The sequence below is a fragment of the Clinocottus analis genome, unplaced genomic scaffold, assembly GCF_023055335.1.
Source record: "Clinocottus analis isolate CAN_PGR_092001 unplaced genomic scaffold, fCliAna1.0.p SCAF_5, whole genome shotgun sequence".
Classification (NCBI taxonomy): Eukaryota; Metazoa; Chordata; class Actinopteri; order Perciformes; family Cottidae; genus Clinocottus; species Clinocottus analis.
Window position 1 is genome coordinate 11095251 of NW_027176207.1, and position 27935 is coordinate 11123185.

Consider the following 27935-nt stretch of genomic DNA (forward strand, 5'->3'; position numbering starts at 1 on the left):
TATAATGTATCTTAGTTTCATGTCTAAGCATGCTAACATATACTAATTAGCACTAAGCACAAAGTACAGCTTCATTTTGCTGGTGTTTGGCCGCAACTAGTATTATATTTGTAAGTATTAGGCGTGGACATTTCAACCTGAAGGAAAAAGCAGATATGTTTTATCAAATAATAAACTGATTTGACCCATCCTTAGTTATCTGCACTTTTATCAATATTTCATTGGTAAATGGAGGTTGAGGAAAACTGTTTTGTAGCCAACAACTGTCTCTGGTGACTCATTGCTTTACCCCTGCCGCCTCCTCATCCACATCATCCAATGCTGCTCCTCTCCCGTCACCGTGTTACCACGATGTTCAGGCTCTCGTTCCAGGAAACTATTAGATTGAAATACCAAATGTTATTGCAGAGAAGCACATTCTTATAATCAAGCTAATGTGTGGGTCCAAAAGGGTCTTGTTTACAGTCTGTTTTTCAATGTTGGAAGAATTTGACATTTTAAATCATACTCTGTTACACAACTAATTAAGTGTTTGCATTAATTGCCCATTATTGCATCACTGTCACTGCAGGAATCGTGAATATAGTAAGTGTGTATACATACATAAATACATACATACATACATACATAGATACATAGATAGATACATACATAAATACATACATACATACATACATACATAGATACATAGATAGATACATACATACATACATACATACATACATACATACATAACATAACATAACATAACATAACATAACATATGTCTTTAGACATTCTTTTTTTTTCTTGCCCAATTGACTGGATTAGCACTGGGATTATTATTTGCCTTAACATAATATTTATGATTTAGGATCTGTCTGTATTTATTTGTTTTTATGAACTGACTCACACACCCTCATACCACAACCTAAGGGTTATTTATTTATTTGCAATAGCACTTGATGTTTTTATGTTTTAAATCATTTTGAAATCAAATGTTTATTTTTCTTTTCTCTGCTTGGTCTTCTCGTGTATGAGAGTGTGAACTCTCGAGGATGTGAGTCCATGCTAGCAATAGGCTTTGATATCTGAGAATGGATTTTTCTGCTGATATGACCTTTTGATAGGAAATTGTTTTTGCCAGATTTCCCATGTCCTTTCTATGGAAGCCTCTTGATAACACTGCACTTAAACAGTGTTTATGTACATGGCATAAGACTGGTTTACCTCATTGACCACTGCTACCCAACTGAATGGCAGCTGCACTGGGCTATTTCACTTTAAACTCAGTTCATTCGCTCTCCCTAATGCAAATGAAACATCTTGTGATCAGCATTTCAAAATCTCGTCTACATTATTAACAAATATATATATTTGTTGCTGATGTGAAGCATTTGAAACCCAATCTCATCATTCAGAGTTTCGTACTTCATTGCAGTTGAACGTTTTACTTTGGTTACTCATCTATTAGTTATCCATTAGTATCCATGAAAATGTCCTCCAGGATGATGGCACAGTTTGTAAATTATTCCATCCTAATGGAAGCTATGTGATAAAGTATTAATGTATTAAATCCCCTAAGGGCATGCAAATAAGGCAAACTTCCCTGTGTAAAACAGAAGGAGCTGATGTGAAAAATATGATATGTAAAAATGTTGCATTGGTCAAAATATGCAAAAGATCTGAATCTTAGTTGCTCCCCACAAATGCAAATTTCCAATGGTTCATTTTTTTTAAGGTTTTACTTCCAAACCAAAAAGCCTGACAACTGCTACCTCTTTACTGCTGTGTCTGCGATACTTCAAACAACACAAGCTTCAAACAGCACATCTTCACCACTGTCCACTGCGGACGACAAGTCTGAAGTAAAGCCGACGCACTGACAGGCCTGTAGCACAGAAACACCTCGACAGAGAAGAAGTTAGTGCTGATTCTTTGCACCAAATGTTGAGATAATAACATATGTTTTATCTTAATGTTTTAAATAACATGTTGAGAGCTAAGTTTTGCTTTAGCATGATGGGTTTCTGTGTGTTTCATCTGCTCAGACTGAGATTATCTGGTTGTCTAACTTGACTCATGATTATATCTAAGTGTGTGGTCTTTTTGCCCAATAACGTAAAGTACTTCTCAAACTCCACTAACCTCTCCAACCTGTGTGTGCATGTGTGTGCATGTGTGTGCATGTGTGTGCATGTGTGTGCATGTGTGTGCGTGTGTGTGCGTGTGTGTGTGTGTGTGTGTCATTCCCGGTCCTGTCTTATGATGATGGATTACTGAGACTCATTGGAGCTGTTTGCTGCCTCTCTTATCCTCCATCAGCTGTGGCTCAATGGAACAGTACTCTCCATTGTTTCGGCGGCTGGTGAACACGTGCACAATTTTTTGTGCGCGTGTGTGCATGCGAGGGCTTACACACACACACGCACACATCCTATCTGGCACAGCACATACACTCAACCAAACCAAACAAACAGATTAGTGATCCTGAATTGCCACCCGCCTGGCCTGAGTCTGGTCTGCAGGGCTTATCTGCTGACCCTTGAACTTAGCATCAGCTAGTCTACACCTGCCTCATCCGACAGGCGGACACACGGACATATAAGAAACACTGACATAACATATGAAACACATTCATTTTGTCATCCAGTAGAGCAGATTTTGATCCCGTGCACAGGAAGAATGTGGAGCTCATAGGGACTCTCACAGGTCTCTATTTTCATCTGTGAGAAGCCCAATAAGGTGTAAACAACATGCAGGATGCCCTGCAGCACTCCTTCCTGTCAGCTTCTTTGAAATGAGCACATTTGAGTCGAGTCAGAAGACAAGGTGCAAAGCCCTTGTTAAAGCATCTCACCCTTGAGTCCTTCCTTCTTCAACTCCCGTGACATAACACACAAGGATGCCCTCGTTACTGCCTGTCTTGAGGAAAACATGAAAAGAGAGGAAAACTGAGTTGCCTCTTGTCCTCAATAGAATGTCTCCTTTTTGAGTAGAAGAGGACAAAAAGATACTTCAACACCTCCTCTTACACCTTATGTCTCCTTCCTCCTCTCTTTGTGTCTGATAGAATTCAATATCAGGTCCCATTTGTTTCATGCTGTCCGTGCCATAGTGCCCTCTCAATCACCACCTCTTCGTGATGCTATTTTCTCCCTGCCTCTTAGTTTTTCTCTCAGCTCTTTCTTCTTTCTCTCTCTCTGTATGCCTTGACACTCATCTCTCTTCTCTTCTAAACCTCTTTGTTCCCCGGCGAGAGAGGTTGCCTTTGGTCCTTTTTCTATTAAACCATAAGTCTTGAGGTCTTAACAAATATCTTTATAACAGTTTATTGTCTGGTAAGACCCAGACATTTCCACAGCAGAGGGTAGGTGTTCCCTTGGCTACCTTTGCTTTTTGATAGAATTATCTGGGATCATCCGTAATAGTTAGCGTTACTTAAGCATGTGTCTCAATACTTTCTCTGTGCATTCTATTAGGCCACGTTTAATCCTTCCTTTTGTCTTCTTTTCCTGGGAAGGACCTCACTACCACGACACTGAATGAACTGCAAAAATAAAGGCTATATCTTGAATTGCAGTTGTAGATGGATGTAAATTTATTCATGAGAAAGTGAAGTGGATTATTATTTTAGCTGAGAGGCATGATTCTAAGAAATTTTCCAACACTGTTAGTCTCAAACACATAGTTTATGTCACTATATGTACATGCTGCATATCTTTTGCAAGGAATATATGTATCGAATTTAAATTCAAATCTCCAACCCTCTTATAGTTATAAAAATGACAAAAATGTGCATTAAATCGGAACAATTCCAAATCCAGATCACCAACAACATCTAATCTGTTGTTCATTACATCATAAGTTGTCTGTCCTTCAAATTTTAATAGAAAATATCAGTAAATATATCTGTAGATATCCAGCTGACAGACAAACTACCAGCAAGGCAAAAACACAACCTTCTTTGTGTGAAATGGCTAACTTTGAACAAACCAGATGGACACAGCCATATTTGTTCGTACATTTGGTAGCATGAATATCTTAAGACATTTATATAACCTTTTGTTTGCACTTGAGAGTGAATGTTGTACACACTCTTTATACCTTTTTAACAGCAGTATTTTTCTGTCAAACTTCCCAATTTGAAATATGGGGTTTTATGCAGATATTTTGTTGAGCCTCTAGTTTGGTAACTGTTACAGATGTGTTATCACATGTGTGAGAAAGTATCACACATTAAATGTTTTCGGAAGACAAAAATGCTTTGTTTGTTGTCCAATAACATGTGACAAGGCTTATTGCGAGATCTGTTGCTAAGCCTCTTTGGCCAATCAGGTTGCAGACATTTCAAACTACAGTTGGATGAAGTCAGAGTTGTGATCACTTGGCTGCGATTCTGAATTTCTGTAATGTGTATGTGCATGCTTGTGTATGTATATGCGTTTCTGACCTGGATTTCTTTTCCTGGGAATATTAGCCAAGAACCAGACCTTTTTTTTTTTTTATAGCCGAGCACACAAACAGTGACGCTTTCATAGCTTTGGATTACGTGTCAAAGCCATATTTTGCTGCCACAGACTTTAAGTCCTTGAAAATATTGATGTCATTACCACAGCAATTAGTACACTTGCAGTTTCAGCTGTTCATCAATGAATATCGCAGCCGCAGTGAAGGATTTCTACTGGATCCTTGCCGCTGTCAGCAGAGAGAGCAGGCGCTGTCCGCTGTGCTGAAAAGAGTCTGCTATATTTGTCATCTGTCTATCTGTCATTTTTCTCTGCTTTCTCAAGCAAACATTCGTACCATTACTGTTGCAGCACTTTTCCTTTTTGTCCTGTTCGTCTGGCCTCACTTTCTTGCAGTCTCCCTTTCCTCTCTTGATCTTTTCCTCTTTGCTTCTTATTTTCTGCTCTTTTTTTTTTAAAGCCTCTTCGCCTCCCACTCCAGTATACAGACTTTTGAAAAATTACTTTTTTTAAAAGCTGCTCGGTATGCTAATGAAATGGCGTCTCATTATTATTGGATTATTTTGGGAGGATTCTCTGCCCCCCTCGCCACCACCCCACGCTTTTCCTCTATCTCCACTCCTTCTTTGTATGTGCTCATGCTGTCATTCATGTGAATCACTGCTGCTGCTGTGTGCTGTATGCACATCAGTGTGTTCGTGACAAATTGAGCGAATGACTAAGACCGAGAAGACCGAGAAGACTTTTTGCAATGAATTGTTTAAAAGGCTTTTGCCCTTTGAATGCTGAGTATGTGTGCTGAGTTAATGTGCGAGTGTTGGTGCGCATTTGGTTGTGTGTGTGTGTGTGTGTGTGTGTGTGTCTGTGTGTGTGTACAGTATGTTTTAAGCTTGCGCTTGACAAGCTTTGAGTCAGATGTTAGAGGCGGGAAATGGCACACTGAACTGGTCTGCAGAGAAATAGCGACTTGTATAACGACAGATCACAGCAGGTATTACTGTGTTATTTTGCATTCTCTCACTCCTCTTCTATCCAGCTCTCCCTCTTTGGTTTCTGGTAGTGTTAATATGAACTGACAAGCCAATACATGAGAGCACTCAATAGCTTTGCTACTCTTTGATGTATGTACATACTTGCATTCATGGTTATTTTTGTGGTAACTGTGCCCAGGGTACTGCTCTTGGCACTGTGAACACAATTCTCTGTATTTTGAATCTAATGGAACTGCAAAGCGTACAGTTATTTGCTAAATTGGAGGTAGCAGTTGCTTGATTGAAATTTGTCACCCTCACTGCACAGCGCCCTTGACAGGATCACACGAGCTGATTGGAAACAAGGACAACGATATTTATGCAAAGAGGACGTTCCTCATATGCCACATCAAGCCATGAAATGGTGCAGTCTGGAATAGCACATTTTTCATTCAGCGCTTCATATTGTTGTAGGAGTTTTGATCTCCTCCATGGCTCACATATAAAACATATTTTTAGCACAACATCTGGTTTCTACTATTCTACGTCAATAATCAATCAATTCAACCTACAATCTTCAATTCAGATCCTAGTTTGCAACTTTCCCCAAGAGCTTCATAAAAATGTATTAAGAAATGGATTTAATGATTTTGAAGATTCACATTATGTATTCTTTGATGTTTCATTAATGTATTATGGCAACATTCATACATATTCCATCTTGTGATGGGCTCAATGAATGGGTGGGATATAGTATCCTGACAAATGACCCTGACGAAGACCAATGTGCTGCCAGTCTCAGCGAATTAGTGATTTTAAATACACATTTACACATGTAAAATAAAGACATTTTCATTTCACACAGACCCTATAGTTTGATTTGGATTCTTCTTCTTTTTAGACCATATTCCCCTCATGGAGTGAGCCCTTTACTAGATGGTAGCACAGTAAACCTAATGGATCCAAAAAGCACTACTTTTGCTCCATTGTCTTCACAGATTTTCATGCATCATATAGCTTTGGGTTTGCTTTTCACCATATATGGTTGTAGTTATTTTTAAATGCAAAATCGGTCAATGCTTGTGAAAGAAACCAATAAATAAAATTGTATGCGGCTGAGAAAAAATGCAAATCCTGATCCAAGTGTACAGCGGATAAGCATCAAAACCAAACCTTTAGCCCAGCTTATTTTCACCCATTTTCTCAGTATTGGCTCTGTGATTGGATGGCTTATGTGTGATAGAGAAGTGAGAGGGATGAGAACAGTGTTGATGTCAAAGGAGGAAGTGTGGTTCCTGCATGGAGCTGCTGTATATGTCTGACGAATCCGCTTGTAATAAACTGCCATCTGCACGCCTGGGAAAATGCAATGTATAAAAAAAGCAACATGCATGTTGTTTGGCTTGTTCTAGTTTCTGTTGGCCGTTTGAACCCGGTGGTTCTTGTCTTCTAATGTCGGTTAAAATAAGTCTAGTATTAACAACAGCTTTGTGTAGTGGGAAGATGAAAGGAGAAGATCTGTTACAATGATCCATACTTCTTTTCTTACACATATAATGCAACCTTGGGCTGGGGCAATACACATGTTGATAAAGACTGTATTATTTTACTAAGTTACGGTTTTCACAATAAGAAAACCTGAAATGAATTTCCAACATATACAGGCACTTCAAATAAGACCAGGAGTCAAAAGGTTGCATTAAGCTATGTGCTAATATCAGCATGCTCACAATGACAGTGCTAACATACTGACGAGTAGCCGACCTGATGATGGTGCTTTCCAAATATTAAACTCAAAAATGTCAACTTGTCGCTGATGATGGATGAAAAGTCAGGCGATCATCAAAGTCAGTAGTATTCATCCTCTGGGGACCTATTTCATTATTATTTCATTTCATTAAATAATTGTTTAAATATTTCAATCTGGACCCAAAGTGGTGGTCAGACGTTACCGTCTCCTGAGGGTGCTAATGAACACTACTTTGCATTGTCTGGACATGCAGTGACACTCATTGTGGATATGACAGATTTCAAGCACAGGGGTTTGTTTAGTGTCAGACTTGGTTCGATCAAATCACTTTCATGTCACTGAGGAGACTTTACTGCCTTGAGGGATCTGCAGCATCTCTGTTGTTTTGTAGTGTGTCTGGCAGACTGACAACATGTGCCTGTGTCACTTTATGTTAATGTTGTGACTCTAAAAAGCCAGCAAATTCGCTGCAGTGACTGTGATATTGTTTGACAGTTAAATCAAATTACACATTTGACTATAGCATTTAAAACGTACTGTAATTGATTCCTCACACATCCTTAATGTAACTTATCATGCAGGATGTATACTTCCATAATGCATAATGCTACTCTCTGTACTTTTTACACTTCATATGGTTGGGAAAATTATGTCTGGTCTACATCAAACACACACACACACACACACACACACACACACACACACACACACACACACACACACACACACACACACACACACACACACATATATACACACATATATACACACCTCACTTGTAGCCTTAACCACTCTTATATCTCCAGTGTGGATTTATGTAATTATTGTGATTTTGCAGTGTTTTTCTCTACTTACCTCCTGAAACTGCTCCGCTGTGATTTCTTTTAGTTTCTGCAGTGTACTCTACTTCTCTCCTCCTGTAAAGCCTGAAGTGAAAGCCCCACTACACTTCATGCAGAACAGCTCTTAACTACTCTATACTCTTATGGCTGATTACGTTTATTTTTGCTGGCGCGTGTGTGTGTGTGTGTGTGTGCGTGCGTGTGTTGACGTTGTCGCTATGAACAGGGTTTCTTGAGTGGGGGCTGTGTGTCGTTGCATCTGCCATCTGTGCAGAAACTGGTACAAAGGCCCATGGGAAATGCAGTCCAGGGGGCTCCCCCCTCCTTCCTCTGTGTCTGGAGGCTGCACTCAGTCAATATGTCATTGTTGATTACGATCACAGAGACAGAGACACATGCGATGCCCTTTTCGGCTGAGACTCCTCGTCCCCAACTCTTTTTTTTCACCTCCTTCCTATTTTTTTTTTTCTCACACTAACTTCCAGACTACCTTAGGGCTTAAACTGATGTTTTTTTTCATTATCCACGTATGAAATGATTATGTTTTCAGGGTTATTCAATTAATCATTTTCTTTTTAAATATAAACAAAAATCCATTGTCAAGTCCCAATGCCCGAGATCGTCTCAAACCCAAACATATTCAGTTAACTATGATATAAAACAAAGAAAAGAAGCGAGCTGTTCAGAACGCTTGCTTGTCTGGCAATCAGTCTAAAATCAAAACCTATTCAGATTAGTATCATAATCCAATAAAAATGATTAAATGTCTTGACGGTTTTGCATGACAAATGACCTAAAACTCCATTTGACTATTTTCTGTAGCTTAAGCAATTAATTGTTTTATTGCCAAATTACTCTCGATTACAGATATTGCCCATATGTTTTGCTTTGCTCTGAATATTCGTGTCGCCCTTATCTTTTCATAAACCAGTGAGCCGACATATACCAAACGATTAAACGTGGCTCAACCAAAAGCATTAGAAAACCAAGATTAGGAAAAGTTTATCCTGAATATAAATCATAGCCAGTGATAGAATTAACTGCTGCTTTTATCAATACTGTTGACCAGAAATGAGGTCATGCAGAAAACAGAATGTGGATTATTAAGTGTTTAGTGGCCTGTTTAGCCCCAAAGTAATCCATATCTTTTTTTTTTTTAGAGATTTGCAATGGTCATCATGGAGGCACTAAACCCTTCACTGCACATTGTAAGGCTGTGGGCAATAAAATCACTCTGCAATCCTGATAAGAAAGCACAATAGCAATCAGCCGCCGTTTCACCCTCATTGTCTTTTTTTCGCTCCATCTCTCACGTTCAACCAAACACATCCCCGATCTCTCTTCTCTCTAATCTGCTTCGTCCTGCATTTTACTCCGTTCATTCTGGTGTTTGTTTTTCTCCCTTTCGTTTCCCTTCTCTCGTTCCCTGTTTTTTTTTTTTCCTCGACTCACTCTCCTTCAATTCTGCTCTCCTGCGCTCTGTCGAGCCCTCTTGGCGAAGCGTTAAGTGTATAATCTGTGATCTCATGTCTAGATGGGCCTCTCGTCTCCTCGCTCGCTCAGCGCACAAAGGGACTGAATGGCCGCGGCTCACTCGGGGGACACAAATGTAATGAGCCACACAAACACACACCTAACAAACACATACACATGCCGCGCACCTCTCCAGCTCACTCTCAGGGGCTTTGAAGTTGCACATTGATGATGGAAGCTCCAAAGGCTCAATTGAATGTGCAAAGGCAGAGGAGGTGGCTATTGACCGTCCACTATCCTCTCTGACCTGTCATCTCTGACAGCGGTAATGAGCAACAGGTGCCTCTTTTGCCAGGTTTGGCTGTGAGAATCATCCAATATTCAACAGTCAGTCGTAGTAATGAGCCAGCATAATGGCTCGTTTGATGTGCCATCACAGCACTACATAATGGACTGCGGTGGGTCTGTGTGAGATTGTTTTAAAATAAGGAATGATCATTTTAATTAATGTAGACCCTTTCACAGTACGAGTGAGGAAGTGGTGCTTTAAGGTGAAAACGAATTAGGTTAATACCTGAATAAAGGGAAATAGAAACATAGATTATAAAATACAGGTGTAAATATTAAATGGATGCTTAGCTGCTTTAGTATCACAGGCCTGGTTTTTTTTTTTACCATGTTTTTCCCGGGACCCCTGAATATAACGGAGAAGTTCTTAATGTTGCATCTGTGCTTTTCTTACTCAAACTCTTTGCTATAAAAAACTGCTAATTTCTGACAGTCCCAGTGGATTAACCAAACAGGATAACTAAGAATGTCCCAACAAGACAAAATATCCGCAGTGGTTGTTCCTTTAAATGCTGAAAATGTGTTTACATTTTTATGACATGTATTTTTACAAGTGAGGTTACATTACTCTAGTCTTGCATTAAAGCAGCAAAACCCCTTACAAAGAAATCATGTGAATCATCATCATCTCGTTGTTGAGCCGTCCGGCTTTGACTCAATCGCATTTAGCAGCTAAAGAGACAGATTTCCATCAGGAGTCAGTAGAGACAAGCATGATTATAAATCACACACTCCTTTTTTTAACGCAATGACAAATTACCTACTTTGTTGTTAAGATATCAAGACTTTTTGGGATAACAACAGCAGTCATTTTGACTTTGAAGCTGGTGTCTATTTAAGTGCCCCTGGAATTCAGCTATTGTTCATTTTTATTTGTATTTGTGTATTTTTTGCGCCTGTGCCTTTCATCCTGTGGCACGTCAGAATGTCTTCAATGAAAAAGGCCTCTTGCCCGCGAGGAGCGCCGAAGGACTGTTTCTGAGCAGAGCGGCTGGTGAGAAAGAGTCAGATGCACACAGGGGGTGTTTGTTTTACCAACCTCTTCTGAGAGCAGGTTTTGGCAGGTCGAGGTGCCTGCTCATATAAGCTCTTTGTGGTGTGAAGACGGTCCTGGCACTGACCCCCACTCTCCTCAAACTCCCAGCTCCCCGACACAGCCAGAGTGATGCCGAGCCCAGTGCCAGCTTCCTGCAGGATCTGAATGTGCAGCTGGTCAGATTTATAAATCACAGTGAGGAAAGGTGACGCATAAGTGTGCAAGCACACAACTGATACTTTGCACATAATATTTTCATGATCACCACAATTGGGGAGTAAAACATTCGGCAATCCACGATGATGAATGCAGTTGAAGATATTTGTACGTTTCAGACTGTAACTGAAAGTCTTTCAAGGTCAGTCATGACACACTTGATGCTCTAGAGCAAGAAATACAGTTTTCTGTCTCGTCACAACACAAGGGGAATATTCTGTTCAATATTACGCAGTCTTGAATGTGTTGTATTTAGTGTTGTGTTCATTTCCATTGTGAGCACAGCTGTGTATTATATAGACAGGAGGCATGTAACATGCAGGCACACATTCATATGCATCGGCACAAACGCATCACAGCCTCCTCCAGTGTGTACCTGTCAAATGTTCATAAAACCCAGAGGAACATCGATTATGGTAAAGAGGTCGCTACTTCCTTCGCGACTGCTTGACGACAGGTTCTTTGACTCACCGGCTTGTTTCCTTGCTGTTTTTTTTTTTTTGTAAAGGAATAGAACATACTAGAGGTGTAACGGATCATAAAACTCACGGTTCGGATCACAGATCAAAACAAGGGAGCAAATATAACTTTTAGAGATCCCTGATCGTGTTTTTTTAAAAATACTAATGGCAGGTCATTATTTATGCATATTGGCAGATTCAGATCTCTTTGTTGTTTGATTAGAGCAGCTGGTCGACAAGGCACCAAACAATGTTTTCTGCCAACGTCCCAAAAAAACGACTCTGAAGTCAGTGTAAACCATTAGCAATTCAAAAAGTAATCCTTCATGTTTTAGTCTTTTAGAGTGTTTTTTTCTAAAACCCCCCCCCACAGAATTCAAAAGATAAAGGACTTAAAGATTGAATGTTCGATGGTGGTGTAGTGGTTCACAGCATGAGGGGCCTGGGCATGGATCCCGGTCTGGGCGGTCCTTCTGTGTGGAGTTTGCGAGTTCTCCCCGTGGCAGCGTGGGTTCCCTCCCGGGTTCTCCGGCTTCCTCCTACAATCCACAGACATGCAGCTCAGGTTAATAGGAAACTCTAAAATTGTCCGTATGTGTGAGTGTGACTGTTTATCTCCATATTCGCCCTGAGATAGTCTGGGGCCCCAAAATACGATAAGTGATTTGGATAATGGGACGGGATGGAACGTTTGATTCAAACAAATCTCGTCATAAGTAATTTTAATGAGGTCTAGAGCTAGTGTTCGGAAGATAAACAGAATTAATCTCTAATATCTATGTATGTTATTATGGAAACGTTTCCCTGCGTTTATTCAAGTTTCGGACCAGTAATACATTTTACAAGATTACATGTGAACACATCGCGACAGTGTTATAATTTACCTTCGCCCAATACTAATTTTCACTGAACAGAGCCTGAACGCATCATAATGTAACTGAATGACACCTTTGTTCACCTCCTGTTAATTAAAACACAGATTAGTTGTTTACAATGTAACATTATCAGGGATCAATAGAAAATCATTAATGACGATGTCCTGAGCGCATATTTCACAGAATATTGGCGGATAACGATCGTCAGTGAAACTTAATTTCACACTGATGGTTAACGTTCAACTGTGTCATTAATCCGCGGACCACACGCGTGCCAAACTGCCAGGATTCATACCGACCACGGATCGACAGTGGTCGGTTAGACCACTCGAACGTACAGACATGAGCGGTACTTGGGGAGCAATCATTGTCATAGTGCTGCCAAAACAAATGTTCTCCAACCACTTGCCAAGCAGACAGTGAGGTCAATGCTCACATTGCCTCAGAGGAGAGAGGGGGTGGCACTGCCAAGCCCCTTTATCCTAAGGCGAGTGGCATAATGTGGGGCCCTGTTTAAGTGTGTGTGTCCTTTAACCAGCAGGCTACGTGTCGGGGTAGTAAAGGCCTCTTGTGCGTGCTCATTGAAGTGATTTCTCGCTCCTTTTGTGAGAACTTTCCCAGTACGCCGCTGCCGCAAAGACGAGGGATGGGAGCCGGCGTTGTGGACACACGGGGTCGGGTGATGGAAGAGATCGGAGGTTGCGAGTGTTTATGCAAAACAAGCATGTTCCCTCATAAAAGTAATTAGTAATCTTTTGTCCGTGTGCGGAGCGGCAATGATGATGCCGCTTGAGTGCGCTCAAGTGTGCTCAAGCTGCTCATGATCAACCTTACTGCCATCTAGTCAGCATGTTTATTTATACAGCAATTAAAAGCCCTACTCGAGCCAATAATGGGCGCGGAAATGCTCCATCAAGCCACTTAAAATGGAAAACATATATTTGATAGAGCGTTTTCATATTGACGAATATTTTCCCCCATATCCTTTCCTTTTTACAACTCTATCTGTCTGGCGTCCTTTCCGCTTCAAGGCACCTCTCCCGATGCTCTTGGGCTCTTCTTGGCAGTGCCACACAGGCTTTTTAGCTGCCTTTCCAGATATTTTTTTTTCTGGTAGAGGAGAGATAATAATTATCTGGGCACTTCCTTCTTTTCCTCCCCCTGTGTTTTCCCTGCACATGCCCTCCTTTTTCTCTGTATTGTTGGTCATGAGACCCAATTTGTTGCTGTCGCTTGCATCACCCCTCTCATCTTGCTGTGATGTTCTGTACTGGGGGAGCAAGTGTGAGCAAAGAGAGATTATGCTTGTGCCGTACATGTGTATGTCCCGGGGATGTGTGTGTCTCTGTGTTTAAGTCGCTGCATATCTGCTAGTTTCTCCGAAAGAATGTCCTTGCTCGCTTCCCTTAAGCTTCCGCTGTGTGGTATATCGAGCACCTTCAGACTGGCAGGTTATATAGATGTTGTAGGACTCACTAGTCCCCAGCGTGCTCTTTAATTGGGAACCTCAGAGGAGAGGGGGAAATTCGATGCAGGATGAATTAATTCTTCCCCCTTTTATTCCATGCCTTGTTCAAAGGTCCTCTCTAATCTGTGCTAGTGCGCTGGCAGAGAGCACTGGATCAATTCACTTTAGAGAGAGTGAAAGAGTGAGAGAGAGAGAGTGAGGGTGAGAAGGGAAAGGGACCGAATGCCTGTCTGGAAGGAGTAAATGGATGAGGAGCTGGTAGAAAGAGAATATAGAGATTGTACACTTTAATATGAGGCCCAAGTCTAAAATCTGATCAATCACAAGATGACATGAGGGACACTTGAGGCAAGAAAAGAAAGACGACCTACAAGGTTTAACCCTTAAACTTTAAGTTTCACTGGGGCTGAGACCGAGGCTGTCGATAAGCCAACATGTAATAAATGCTGGTGTTGCTATTGATTGCTGCAGCTAATGTTCCATTTTTTTTTGTCAATACTATATTGTATATGACCTTATGAAAAAGGCCATCGTTTGCCCTCAATTTTCTTTGTTTTTTTGCAAAGTTCTCCAGCATGCATCGGGAGTGAGGGTCAGTTTCTTTAAAGCAAGAGCATATATACATCTATAGCTCAAATTTATACAGAAAAGTCAGGAAATATGATTTATTTGCTAAGTCGCATAAAACCATAGATTTTATATATACGACATAGACACAGTGATGTCATCCATTGTTTTGTGGGCTAAGGTTTTAATGACTACAATTAGGTATTTTGTCTGTTGCCATCTTATATTTTTGTAACGGTGACATGAGAGGGTCCAGCTAAATACAGCTGAATTCTGAATAAGACATTTTTAGAAGTCCAAAATGTTATGATTAACTTTCATGGACTGAAAACACACTATGAAAGGGTGAAAGTTGACTTTACAACCCTGGGATAGCGACCTGTCAATCACAGCCTGAACGCACACCCTGCTTTATGATCTAAATGTACCCATATTTTACAAAATTAACAATACAATTAACAAAATGAACTGTATTGGAGAAAACCTTAAACTAGCATTATCATAATATAAATAATATATTTATTTATACATCATGCTGTAGCAATTAAGAGCAATATCAATAATAAAAAACAGTGGAATTGATTTGAAGATATTCTCAACTTACTTTTTCCAGAGCTTTCCACCACATCCAATGGTCATTGTCAGCAGATGGAGTTTGCTCAGTTGTCATGGAGATAGCTCAGCTTTAGATGTCCGAGCCAGTAATGGGCGCTCCACTGTTATGTTAGAAAAAAAATACTAAAAATCTCATCAAGATGCGGGTTAACTGAGAGTGCAAAAACAATGTTGAATGAATTCCCAGCTCTAGTCGGACATTTTTTGTTTTGTTTATAGGTTGTTTAGTCACACGCAGAATTCATTAATAAGAATTAACCTTTTGTTCAAAACAACGGAGCTTCGGTTTCCATTTCACTGGCAGCGACAACACTGATGCTCTTGTTCTCCTCAGATAGCGGGGGACGACTCTCCTCTTCATCTCTCTGTGAAACATACAGACTGTAATGTCATCCATTACTTTGTGAAGACCGCGGTCCGAGTCGGTGTCCTCTATTTCCGCTCATAATCTTTTGTCTTGCTCGCCTCTCATAACCTATTGCGTGTTTCTGTTCCATCAGATTTAATAACCTCCGTGGTGGTCTCGTAGCGTGGTGGTCGCCAAGGCTACCACTTCCTGGATAGCGTAGTATGCTGAGGATGAACTGCGTGGGGGATGCTTGTGTTCGTGTAGTGCAAGTGTGTTTGTGAGGCTTAGTGATCTGCTGGCTGTGCTTTCACAAGTAATTGCAGTGCACCAGCCATTAAGAGACGGGGCATTTGCACTCGATTTCAGAAGTATGACGTCCTCTGACTAATGCTATCTGAGGGGACAGAAGATGAAATGTGTATTAGTCAGTGTCCGTGTTTGCGCGCATGTTTATGTGTGGCTCTGAGGCAGCAGAAGGGGACAATTTTAGGCCTGCTGTTGAGAGATATTTCAGTTCACAGAGGAGAGTGTCGGGCTCCTTCCAGTAAAGAGAGAGCAGAGGAGATGTGATGTTTGTGTGTGTGTGTGTGTGTGTGTGTGTGTGTGTGTGTGTGTGTGGTCAGATGAAGGACATTTATTTGTTGCAGTATGTGTGGCCTCCAGCAGAAGAAATACTCCACTAACCATAATCAGCATCCATCAGACGCCAGGCTTACCTCTCCGACAGACAAAAGGTTAAATGCTTCACTAAATCATTCTCTTTTTGTTCTCTCTCTCCTCCTACTTGCTTCACCCCCCCCCCTTGTTTTTCCTCCCCTCCATCCTAACATCTCCACTGGTTCCTGCCCCTTTTCTGCCTCCCAAACCATTTCCCTCCTCCCCTCTCTGCCTTCTTCATCCTTCATCCTCCTCCCTGTCCCTCACCCCTCCAGCTGGTGGGCGGTGAGTTTGACCTGGAGATGAACTTCATCATCCAGGAGGCGGAGAGCATCGGCTGCATGGTGGAGCTGCTGTCCCACTGCGAGGTGACGTGCCAGGCTGAGATCTGGAGCATGTTCACCGCCATCCTCCGCAAGAGCGTGCGCAACCTGCAGACCAGCACCGAGGTCGGCCTCATACAGCAGGTGCTGCTCAAGATGAGCACTGTGGACGACATGATAGCAGGTGAAGCAACTGCATTCATGAGCACAACGTAAAAACAAATAAATGGAGGGGTCATATGTTGAAATGCAACCACACATAAACCTATTACATTTTCACTTTTCCTTTTCGTTAATTTGGACAAAAGGTAGAAGGATAACACAACAAGATCTTAACGTCTCGTAACACAATTACCCTGAACATTGATAGAGGATAAAGACCTGCATCATTGCCCGGTTGCAAGACAAAAGCACACGTTAGGAGATATGTTCAGATTTGTATGTGTTAAGTTTCAGTAAAATATAAATATATTAGCCAAAATATTATTTTGTGTTTTATTAAAAAAAAAAGAAGATGAAATCAGAAGTAAAACATTTTTATTACGACGATGATGAAATCATCGCAAGTGAGCCAGCAGCTGAAAACACAGCATGTGTTGACACGGAAGCTGAAGGTTAAAGCTGTTTCTGGTGCACATGATTGTTCTCTATTTCTTCTTATTCAAAGATTTCTTTCACTCGCTGGTGATTTTCTTTCTTCATAACAGAACTATTTAATGTGTGAGTGTTTGTTTGCTGTGCAGTCAGACCTCCATAAAAACCAGCTGGTGCTGCAGAAGCAGAGTAATGACCCCAGTATGTTTCCGTGTGTGGAGCAATTTGTATGGAAGGCTTTATTACAAAACACCACACACACAGCTGTCTCTTGACATGATCATATTGACCTTGACTTCCCTTTAATGATGCCTTGGAGTGTGTGTCCTCTCCTTCCCTCCTCTTCAGTGTCCTCTTTGTCCTACAAACTGCTGCAGGATAATGTGCTTTATAACTTCTGTGACTTATTACTGCTCAACACAGCAGAGCATATGCTGCTTAAGTTAATTTAGTGACAATTTTCACAGACTCCCTTGCTAAAGAATGATTCTAACACTTTTTAAAAGCTATTTAAAATGCCCTACATGGATTGATCGTACCAAAAACAGAGCTTAGGGGTTTTGAATCTAGGACATTGTGTCTTGCGTTTTCCTCTCCCACCAAGCACCTCAGTGAGCTAGCCTTCTGCTTTATTCCCTATTGCTGGGCTCTGTTAATGAAATACTGTGGGAAGACTCTATTCATATCGAGCAGGCCTAATGGGAAAGAAGAGCCTCTGTAAGCAGATTGCCTCGCTCTGAGAGGACTGCGCTGTAGCCATATCACACTGATCTGTTGTGGCTGTGTAAAGTGAAAGTCAATGATGCAGTTAGGTCATTTTGACTAAACAAATGTCTGTTTAACACAATGCACTTTTTAATTATCTGCCTGAAAATTCAGAGGAAGCGCTTTTGAAAACTTGTTTATGTAAAATGTATGACAGTTAGTCATTGTCGGTTGTTATTTTTACTCTTAAAATGTGAACAAATTAAAGGAAAAGACTTTGGGAAATCTACTTATTTGCTTTCTTGGCGAGCGTTAGACGATGAGAAGAGAGATACAAATCCTAATCGCTATCTGATAAATATGATGCTTGAGCCAGCAGGAGATTAGCTTAGCTTCCCATTAAGACGAGAAGCAGGTCACTGGTTAGCCAAATTGTATTTTTTATTTTGCATTTCCTGTTGCGCTCAGTCCTTTTCGTAAGCTAAGCTAATCACTGGCTGGTGTACCTTTTTATATTTAACATAACAGAACCTACGATGGCCTTCAGGGAACGTAAATGCAGCTTTTTAGTCCTTCACTCATATGATTAAATGCTATTAGACCCCCATAATAACACAGGGGGCTAATACCATTTGTTAATATGAGTAGCTTGGTGTTTGGTGATACAATGTTTAGGAAGGAATCCACATTCATGAACAATCCTCTTCATGAACTATCCTCTCGTCCGAGTACATCCTGACTGCAGATATTAATGACCTCCCCTTATTTTATCAGAGAAGTGACAGTCGAGGGATGACTCACAAACACACTCAAAAGAGCACGCACACACAGATATGCTGGTGGTTTCTGCTCTCTTGCGCTCACTATCTGCCTCTGTCTGTGTTTCCTCAGACCTCCTGGTGGACATGCTGGGAGTCATGGCCAGTTACAGCATCACAGTGAAGGAGCTAAAGCTGCTCTTCAGTATGCTGAGGGGAGACAACAGCATCTGGGTAAGTTGGTGGACACTTGAAAGAGGTTTAGATTATGTGTGCTTTTCAGTTTGTTGTTGTTATGACCACTGTAAACAAATTAAGACTCCTTCCCATCTATCAGCTGCTACGCGACAAATTCCAATATCAATATATTGCTAAAACTTGGAAAAAACATCATCATTATATTATAAGTATGTATACACTGTAAGTGACTGTACCCCATTTCCATATGTTGTAGTCAAAGTAAAAGCAACATTTCGATGCAGAATAGTATAAATATGTCTGAGTATATGTTTCATTTATATTTTCTTGTTTTTCAAATTAAAAGAGATCTCACATTGTCGAATACATTGCTGTACTGTATGCTGTCTGATATGCCAGTATTCTACAATCAATAGTTGGGGAAACTACATTCATGTTATACTAGATTAATTTTACAACGTGAGCTGGTTTGTTTGTCATTAGTGTGAGTGTCACTTAATGAGATGGCTGTGCTAATATACAAGCATAATAGAGGATGGGTGTGTATCTATGTGTGTATGTTTGGAATGATTTGTGAGCAGATGTCAAGACAAGGGCAATTTAGCTCACGTTAAGCTTTTTCCCCTCTTCCCGTAATCACCATTATTAATGCAACAGAGGTTTGAGTGTGCTATTTTTGTGAAAGTGATAGAACTATCATTTTTTTAAAAACAGCAGCAGACTAATCAGTGGTGAAGGTGAAACACTGTGAATTCAGTATTGTTTTTCATCAGGTGAGTTCTTTTGGGAAGCTTCTCACTTCTTAAGCAACATTCTGCCATATATTTACACTCCATACAACCACCATTTTCTAATACTAACACCCACGCAGCTCCAGAAGAGTAAATGCATTGCTCAGGGGCTCATTTTCTCTCTTTATTCCCTCTGTTAGACTTGTACCTGGTCAATGTAGATTTGGCCACAACAACTCTTTGTCTCTCTGCACAGCCATAGCGGACACATTTCCTATTGTGCCCAGCCAAGTAGGCATTTTCTTTGGTTGTGGTTACAGTCTGTGGACATAGTCCAGACATATTTCATTCATACGTTCTCTCCTTCACTTAAACCTCATGAACCTGCTTTAAGCTTTCCTCCTAAGAAATACACAACTTTACACTGTCCATTTTAGAATTTAGCAAAAATGAAAAAAGCCTTGCAGGTGCTGATTTGTGCTGACTTTTTTAACCTACAATGCCCGTTTTACTTTAACCTACCGCTTAATGAGATTAATACAGGAGTTGAGCATCGGGAGCGCTTGGTACAAATTCCACTGACGGTGCTATTAGCTGTTGACGTCCCAACTGCTCGCTGCAGTTTGCTGATTGGCCAGTCACAGGGTTTAGTTGATGTTTTAAAACCAAACTGTGGACATTTGGGATAGTTCTGTAAATCTACTCACTTGTTTGGTTTGTTTACTGGCTGTGCGATGCCTCCGCAGCTGCCGGTGTCCACTTGCTAAGTCAATAACACCCTCGGCCTCTTCTCGTCAATCTCCCCTGTACTCGGAATCCAGGACAACCACAATCAACAACCCCTGGTCACTGATCAGTGGTCCATAGCAAGACCATCATCCATCCCTTCGCCTCTCTCTCTGCACCACCTCTGTCTACTAACCGCCCCCTCCCACCGCACTCCTATTTCCTACTCTTTTTCCAATTCCTCCACCCCCAGCAGCCTCTCTCTCTAGAGACAGATCGATTTAGGGTTGCCATGGTATTGATGAGATGTTCTCCGGGGAGGGCGGAGGTGATTGAAGAGTTATTGATCCAGTGGGGTTGTGGTAGAGATGTGATGTCACACAGAATCTCCCTGTGATAGTTTCCCCTGATAATCAGCAGAGGGCACAAAACATTTACCGTACACTCTCCTCTCCTCTCTTTCAGCCAAGACATGCTATCAAACTCTTGTCGGTGTTGAACCAGATGCCTCAGAGACATGGTCCTGATACCTTCTTCAACTTTCCAGGACGCAGTGCAGCGGTGAGACTGACTGATATACAAACACAGACACCTGAGCTTCATTATCAAAAATATGCTAAACGTATTCTTTTATGCATCCAAATTGCTTCAGATGCCTTCATGGCATCATTTGTTGCAGTCAGTCAGCAAACGTTAATTGGCACTTTGCTTCACCAGTGCAAGGAGTTGAAGAGTGAAATGTGAAATAATGACTAGCTGAGTGGTCTATTGATTGCTATAAACATTGGGAAGAGCTGATCTGATGTGTTCATACTCCTCCCCCAGGCCATAGCATTGCCGCCAATTGCCAAATGGCCTTACCAGAACGGATTCACTATCAACACTTGGTTCAGACAGGATCCACTCAACAACATCAATGTGGATAAAGACAAACCGTACCTCTACTGGTAAGTAGAACACTATTCCTCTGGACTATTATGTAATGAAAATAAAATCATTGGAACTGGGACTGAAATCGCTGAAGAAATCCACTCTTTGCTCCTTTGGTCCCATCCAAGTATTTCTATTGGCCATACATCTTTCATCTCATCACCGGTTTTGTTGACCCCGTGACACATGTTGATACTTTTGCAAGCGCAGTTACAGAAGAATCAAAAACATCAATGTTAAACATTAGATCTTTGTGTCGGTCCCTCGGGATCACAGATGAATGGCTTCTTTGTAGACTCCATTTTCAGCACTTGTACCGAGGAAAAAAAGATAGGGAGAAAAATCAGAAGTACCAGCTTTTATACTGACAGTTCTCAATGCAGCACAGTTTTAAGAAATTGTACATGTTATGTAAGAAGTTTACTTCTTGTTGACCGAACAAACGGCCTCTCTTGCTTCTGCCATGACTATTGATCCAGGCAAGGAAAAGCACACAGTGGAATTAAGTAGAAGTCAAAAGGCATTCTGGTTAAAGTAAGAAGAAACTAAGTGAAGTCAGCATGAATGACACAGGTTTGAGGTGAGTGCACTGTACTTAATCACAGTGCGAGAAAGCTGCAGACTTTTGCTCCGGCCGAATATTCTCCCACATAAGATGTCAACACTGGACAGGGTCGGTGATTTAGTACCGATGTACAGGTAACCAAAGGTATGCCTGCTGATGCAATTAATAGTTTAGCCTATCAAATGTTACAATAATTTAAAACTAAGAAAAGCAACAATTCTCACATCTAAGAAGCTTATGTTAATGTGTGGCATTTATATAATATGTGTGGTAAATTACTTTATTAACCAATTGTTTTAGCGCTACCTATCTATTAACTAAGGATCAGTCGGCGTGAGACACATAACTGATCACATACCTGACAGCACATTCTACAAGATTAAATATTTCTGAACAAATATTATATTTAAAAACTTTCCTGCACAATACAATGTATTCCTGAGCTCAAAGTTCCTTAACTGACACATGATAACCATTTAACTCTTTAAACTGAATGACACAGAATGGAAGTTAATAGATAAACAGATAATGAATTAGAACATAACTTTAAATGTCAAGGCACTCCGTTATGAGTGTGCTGCTGGGTGGATGCCTCCACTCATCGGGCAGCTCTGGACCTCGCTGGCGTCGACGTTACTGTTGTAAGTGCAAGCCGTTAGCCACAATGAAACTTCATTAGCCTTGACCTTTTATTTAATTGAACTCTTTTACTCCGGTGCTTGGCATCTTCACTAACCAGCGGCGTCCTACCTTCACCTCTCCCCCCCCCCCCTCACAGTCAAACATTAATTCATTATGAGCAGAAAGGTTTTGCTGAAGATTTGGGGAGCTACCCATCTGTTTATTCCATACCGTCGCAGGGATGAGCTGTGATCATGAAAAGTGTCAGGGTGTAATCCTATTGCCTTCGTAACCGTTTGTCAAGTTGTCATGGCAAGTGTGGAGCGAGAGCGGGAGGGCGCCCCCCTCTCCTCTTGCCCAGGTCTTATCATCCTCCTCCAGATGCAGCTCCTACTCCAGCCGCCTGTCTCATCGCGGCCTCCACAGCAGCGTGAAGGCCGTGATAACACACCATGTTCTCTTCTAGCATGCACCAGGGATTCACTTGAGAGGGATTTATATCTTCTCTCTGGCTCTGCTGTGTGTGTGATCCTTCCGGGCCTTTCTTAGAAGTGGAATGTGTGTTGTTGTTTTCAGGAAGAAGCTTAGCTGTGAGGACGGGTTTTACGTGGAGGTTACCAGTGTGGGAAGAGAAACACTATTTGGGGGAAATGGAGGGAAAGGGGTTTAGGAGTGTTTTTCTATAAACCTGTGATTTGGTATCATTTGTGCTGCTGCCAAGAAAATACTTTAAACTCCAGCTTTTTAGGACTGATTTGTCTAAATAATGTAATATGTTAGTGTTGAGGGTGCCTTGCCGGCAGGATTTCTTTTGGTAGGAATTTAACTTTTGCAGTTGAAGTGGAAAAAAAGATATTATTACAAAAATACAGCTGGTCTGACAAATCAAACAAGACGCGGTTGAAATGTAATTAATTTGACACATTTGTTTTATATATCTAAATAAAACTATTTGTGTCATTCAAAACTAATGAAACTTAGTGATGAACATGTCATTTAGTCACAGGGAAGCTCAAATGTTTATTTAGGGGTACCAATATTATTTTTAATTTAGAATTGAACAGATCTTGAATTGATAACAAATTAACATTAATGTGACTTAATGTAACTCATTAAACTCTGTCTGATTCCTCCACAGTTTCCGCACCAGTAAAGGAATAGGTTACTCTGCTCACTTTGTGGGAAACTGTCTCATCGTGACATCATTGAAGTCAAAAGGAAAAGGCTTTCAGCACTGTGTGAAATATGATTTCCAACCCCGCAAGGTAAGGGAACACCCACCAACCAAATTACTCAACTGAAGCATATTTAGTCAGCACAGACTTTGGTAACCCTGTGCCACTTGTGTGATGAGAGAGCATGAGTGTGGTGCTGCTCTCTTCTTCCTTGCACTCACAAGGAGTGTTGATGAGTGGAGATAAGACCTGTCAATTAAGACCTGCACACTGCCTCACGACTGTATTGTCAGCATTCTGCTATACTGTTACACGCACACACACGCACACACACACACACACACACCAACACTTGCATGCACACATAAACACACACTCACTTGATGAGATGGCCTTCTGCTGTCTTTGCTGACCCAGTAGAATCTCTGCACTGCCTAACAAAGTTCCATTTGATCAATTTATAAGTGACCATGTCTCACAGCATTTTGTCCACGGCGTGCATGTGTTAATGTGTGTGTGTGTGTGTGTGCGCGTCTGTGTGCTGGCACGCACATATGGTATTGTCCACTTCTAAGTTATGCATACGGCAGCAAAAATTCTAGCTTCTCCTCCTCCTCCACTGCAGTCTTTCTCCTCATTTCAGTCTTCTCTCCAAGGAATCTGTCATCAGGGAAGATGCCTTCTAGTCACGCACACATATGTACACATGCACTCTATTAATGGAATATTAAGGTGTATTAAGGTGGGCAAAGGGATAGCTTTGGAGGGGAGTTCTGGCGAATGTATGTTAACACATTAGAATCTTTCATGTTGGTAAAGCCTCTTATAATATCGGGATTGCAAAGACAGGAGAGTTTTGCCCAGGCCAGATATCTTGATACTAAAAAGTCTAAAATGAATCATTGCATTAGATAAGCGTGAAAGGTGAAACAACACATTGTAGTAGTTTTAATTATTTAGAATTTAACACAATAGTTCAAACAATATTGACTTTCTCCTCCTTTAATTTGGTGCAATGTTTCATATTAATGTGTTTTTGGTTTTGATTCGTCATCTTGTCTCTCTGAATGTGTTTTTGTTTTTTCTAGTGGTACATGATCAGCATCGTCCACATCTACAATCGCTGGAGGAACTCGGAGATCCGTTGCTATGTCAACGGTCAACTGGTCTCCTATGGTGATATGGCGTGGCACGTCAACACCAACGATGTAAGCTATTGGTTCATTACAGAGGCATTGTGTTGCTATGAGCACTGATCTCTATGGATCATAATTACGTTTACCTTTTGGAAAAATACACTTGAAGTCTGTTGAATGAATATTAAGTTTCTCGTCCAAGTGCTTTGGGTTCAAATTAGATTTTTGCAACAAAAGAACATCGATAAATCATTTGTTGCTTTCAGAAGTTTTGCACCAGGGAAATCTGATGTTGGTCTGGCGCTACACTTCCCTCCTATCGTGATATTGGCAAACGTTTGAGGTTTGCCCTCTGCATTTGCGTTGCCCTTGGGCCTCGCTCCAGCACTGCTTGCCCAAACTCCAACTTCCAACTTTTCCATTTTGCAGGGTACAGGTAGCCTGACCTCTCAGTGGCCGCAGCGCCTTCATTACACTTCCTCCCCTGTTGGCTCTTGATATTGCCGCAATTACCAAGAGCCAGTGTTATTCTCTGAAAGAAATTCCTTTGGCCCTGGGCTAAAATGTCTTATAGTTCACACAACTCACCGAAAGACAAGACAAATAACACACCCTACACGAGTGAAAGAACAGGTCTGAAAATGTGTTGATGCTATCAGGGTTTGTTTTGTCCTGAAGCCTAAAGATACAACACATTTCATCACTTTAAAGAAGCAGAAGTGTAAAGATCTAATTTTGATAAAGGGTATCGGAGGGATGGAGCTGATGAAAGGCCAGTGGACGGAAGGTTACAGCAGGCGATTGAAAACATGAACAGAGCGATTGGAAGCAAGCAACTATCAAAAGTTCATCAGCCTTTTTCAACTATTCACTGCAGAAGACCACATATTTATGACCAGAGATTAAAAATGAATAATTAATGAACTCTTGAGACATCTTAAAATGAGAAGATTAACAAACTGTAAATACTCTTTATCTCTCAAAGATTTTAAGGTGTCCTGAAACTGAAAAACAAACTCTAGAAGTTTTAGTGTTGAACAAAAAACTGTTTTTAAAATGACCCTGAGCAGTGAATCATGTTCAATAATCCTGTAGTCACAAACTCTTCTTGCAAGAAACAAATGTTTGATTTGATAGTTAATGTTTTCTTATTCCCTTTTTTAGAGCTACGACAAGTGTTTCTTGGGCTCATCAGAGACGGCGGATGCCAACAGGGTGTTTTGTGGTCAGCTGGGAGCCATTTACGTTTTTAGTGAAGCTCTCAACCCGGCACAGATCTTTGCCATTCACCAACTCGGCCCAGGATACAAGGTGAGAGAGCGTGCACGTACGTCCTTATCACTCACCGTACAGTATATTCTCTGGACGCTTTACTGCGCATCAATGTCATGCACCGTTTGGCAGGAAGAATATCCTGGCAACGGGATTTCATTGTCAATGTTACTTAATGCTGTCTTTGCCCGTTCACGTCGTCAGCTAGAAGCAGGCGAGCCCATCAGTCATTCTTGGGCTGTCAAACACAGAAAAGGCTGTGTATTGGTGCCAGGGTGCCTCTGTGGTTGGTAGCTTGAGTTTCTGTTGTCACTTGATGTATATAGTGTAGATTTTACAGCCTGTGGACACCCTCTTATAGTGCATTGATGCTGCAGCATGGGTTTTATGACAAAGAGGGGTATTGCGTTTTGCATAGGCCAGAGCAGTGGTTTCTAACACGCTTCTTTATACCTCACTGCACTGCAACTGTGCAATGCAAATCTGAACAACCTTTTTTTCAAAAATAATACAGAGAGAAATTATTTGTACAAGTGGGGGATGTAATCAATACACAAACTATAGTTTGTGCTGTAACCTTGATGCAACACATTTTATTGTCCAAAACCAAGTTTTGAAAGGGGGCTGTCTCAACGGCGTAATCTAATAGGTTTTCATTTTGATTAATTCTGCTCCTGTCAGCCAGAACGTCATCGCTATCTGTGAGCTTTTCTAATTCTGTTTCAAAAGAGACAGATCCATCCGTGTGTCTGTCTGTCTGTCTGTCTGTCTATATATATATATATATATATATATATATATATATATATATATATATATATATATATATACTTTCCCAACAATGTATCATAATGTAGTGCAGCTGAAAGACATGTTGTCAGGGATAAGCAAATTTTATGAAATCTTATTGGCTGCCTAGGTTTAAATGCCCGTACTCTTTAATTGCAGCCCTGTCACAATATAAAGTTGTAGTAGATGAAGCAGATTGTGATTAAAGGGGCACAAATAAAAGTAAATGAAGAAACTATCACTACATGCCTCTCGGGAAATCACAATGTTTAAAGGTTTAGAAGTTTGTGAGGGTGGATTTTGCCTTTTAAACAGAGACAGAACTTTGCGTTTCTGTCGCACTATATAATTATTCAAATGAGGCATTATGATGTTGGGTGTTGAGCACCCCGCGCTTTAGAAATCACCATCTCTGCCTTTTGGCCTGGCTATTGGAGACAGCTGAGATGTCGCAACACCTTGCCAGCTGTCTGCTTCTTGTTTTGGCAGACTTGCACACCTCAGGCCACTTATAGCTTGTTTATGAAGGTGTCCAAATCTGTCAAGATTTCAGCACCACAAGACTTCACGGATATTTGAGGTTGCTGATGTGTGGAAACAGCTGCTGGTATTTCTAAAGCTCCTCAGAAAGGGTATACACTGAGTCTGGAATTTGCTTTTAATTACCAAGTCTTGATAAGGTGACACTAATCGAGAAACATATTAAAAACATGCAGAGTACACAAGGATTGCTTGAGGTAGAGCACATCCTCCCTCTCAAACTCTCTCTCTCTCACGTTATAGACTAGAGTCTCCTCATGTTCCTCCTAATGATCGCATGCTTGAGGTTTGCTTTTTCTCGGCCATGAATACTGATTCCTCTCTCTGTCACAGTCCACAGTTTCCTGCGGCTGATCAGTCAGATGATTGCCTCTCTGCATGGTGCAGAATGGGTTTATCAGATGCCCAGAAGAGACCATTAAATGGCTCAGTTGTTTCAAAGCCGCTGGCCTCGGTGCGGCTATTGTAATGATGAGTGTGCTGTTTTTTTTTCGGTCGACTAAAGGAGAGCGCCTGTGGGACTCAGCTTGTGTCACACAGTTTCCTGTCTTAATGCGAATAGAGGCCCGTCCTTGTTCCCACCACTTCACACGGATGAAGATGTGCTTATATGGCAATCTGTTCCAGGAGTATTCTCTAATCTGTGCAGTACAATACATACATATGTGTGTGCATAGCTGTATGCAGGCTCTTGGTCACATCCACTGTCAGTGTTACTGTTCAGTAATGAGCAGCAAAAAGCAGACAGCCACTCTGCCCGCTCGGCTAAACAAGCCGTCAGCACAGTGAGGGTGTT

At 41.1% G+C, this 27935-nt stretch overlaps 1 protein-coding gene across 8 annotated transcripts in view; it reads left to right on the forward strand.

Annotated features, from left to right (window-relative positions):
• The window catches only part of nbeaa (neurobeachin a), an 82027-nt gene that overhangs the window by 11046 nt on the left and 43046 nt on the right, over nucleotides 1-27935 (forward strand). For all 8 annotated transcript variants that reach the window (XM_068601408.1, XM_068601410.1, XM_068601411.1 and 5 more), the window contains exons 2-8: nucleotides 16352-16583; nucleotides 18590-18690; nucleotides 20577-20672; nucleotides 20937-21058; nucleotides 23366-23492; nucleotides 24491-24610; nucleotides 25703-25849. In XM_068601408.1, coding sequence (XP_068457509.1) covers nucleotides 16352-16583; nucleotides 18590-18690; nucleotides 20577-20672; nucleotides 20937-21058; nucleotides 23366-23492; nucleotides 24491-24610; nucleotides 25703-25849 — 945 coding nt within the window. The remainder of the gene's footprint in view (nucleotides 1-16351; nucleotides 16584-18589; nucleotides 18691-20576; nucleotides 20673-20936; nucleotides 21059-23365; nucleotides 23493-24490; nucleotides 24611-25702; nucleotides 25850-27935) is intronic.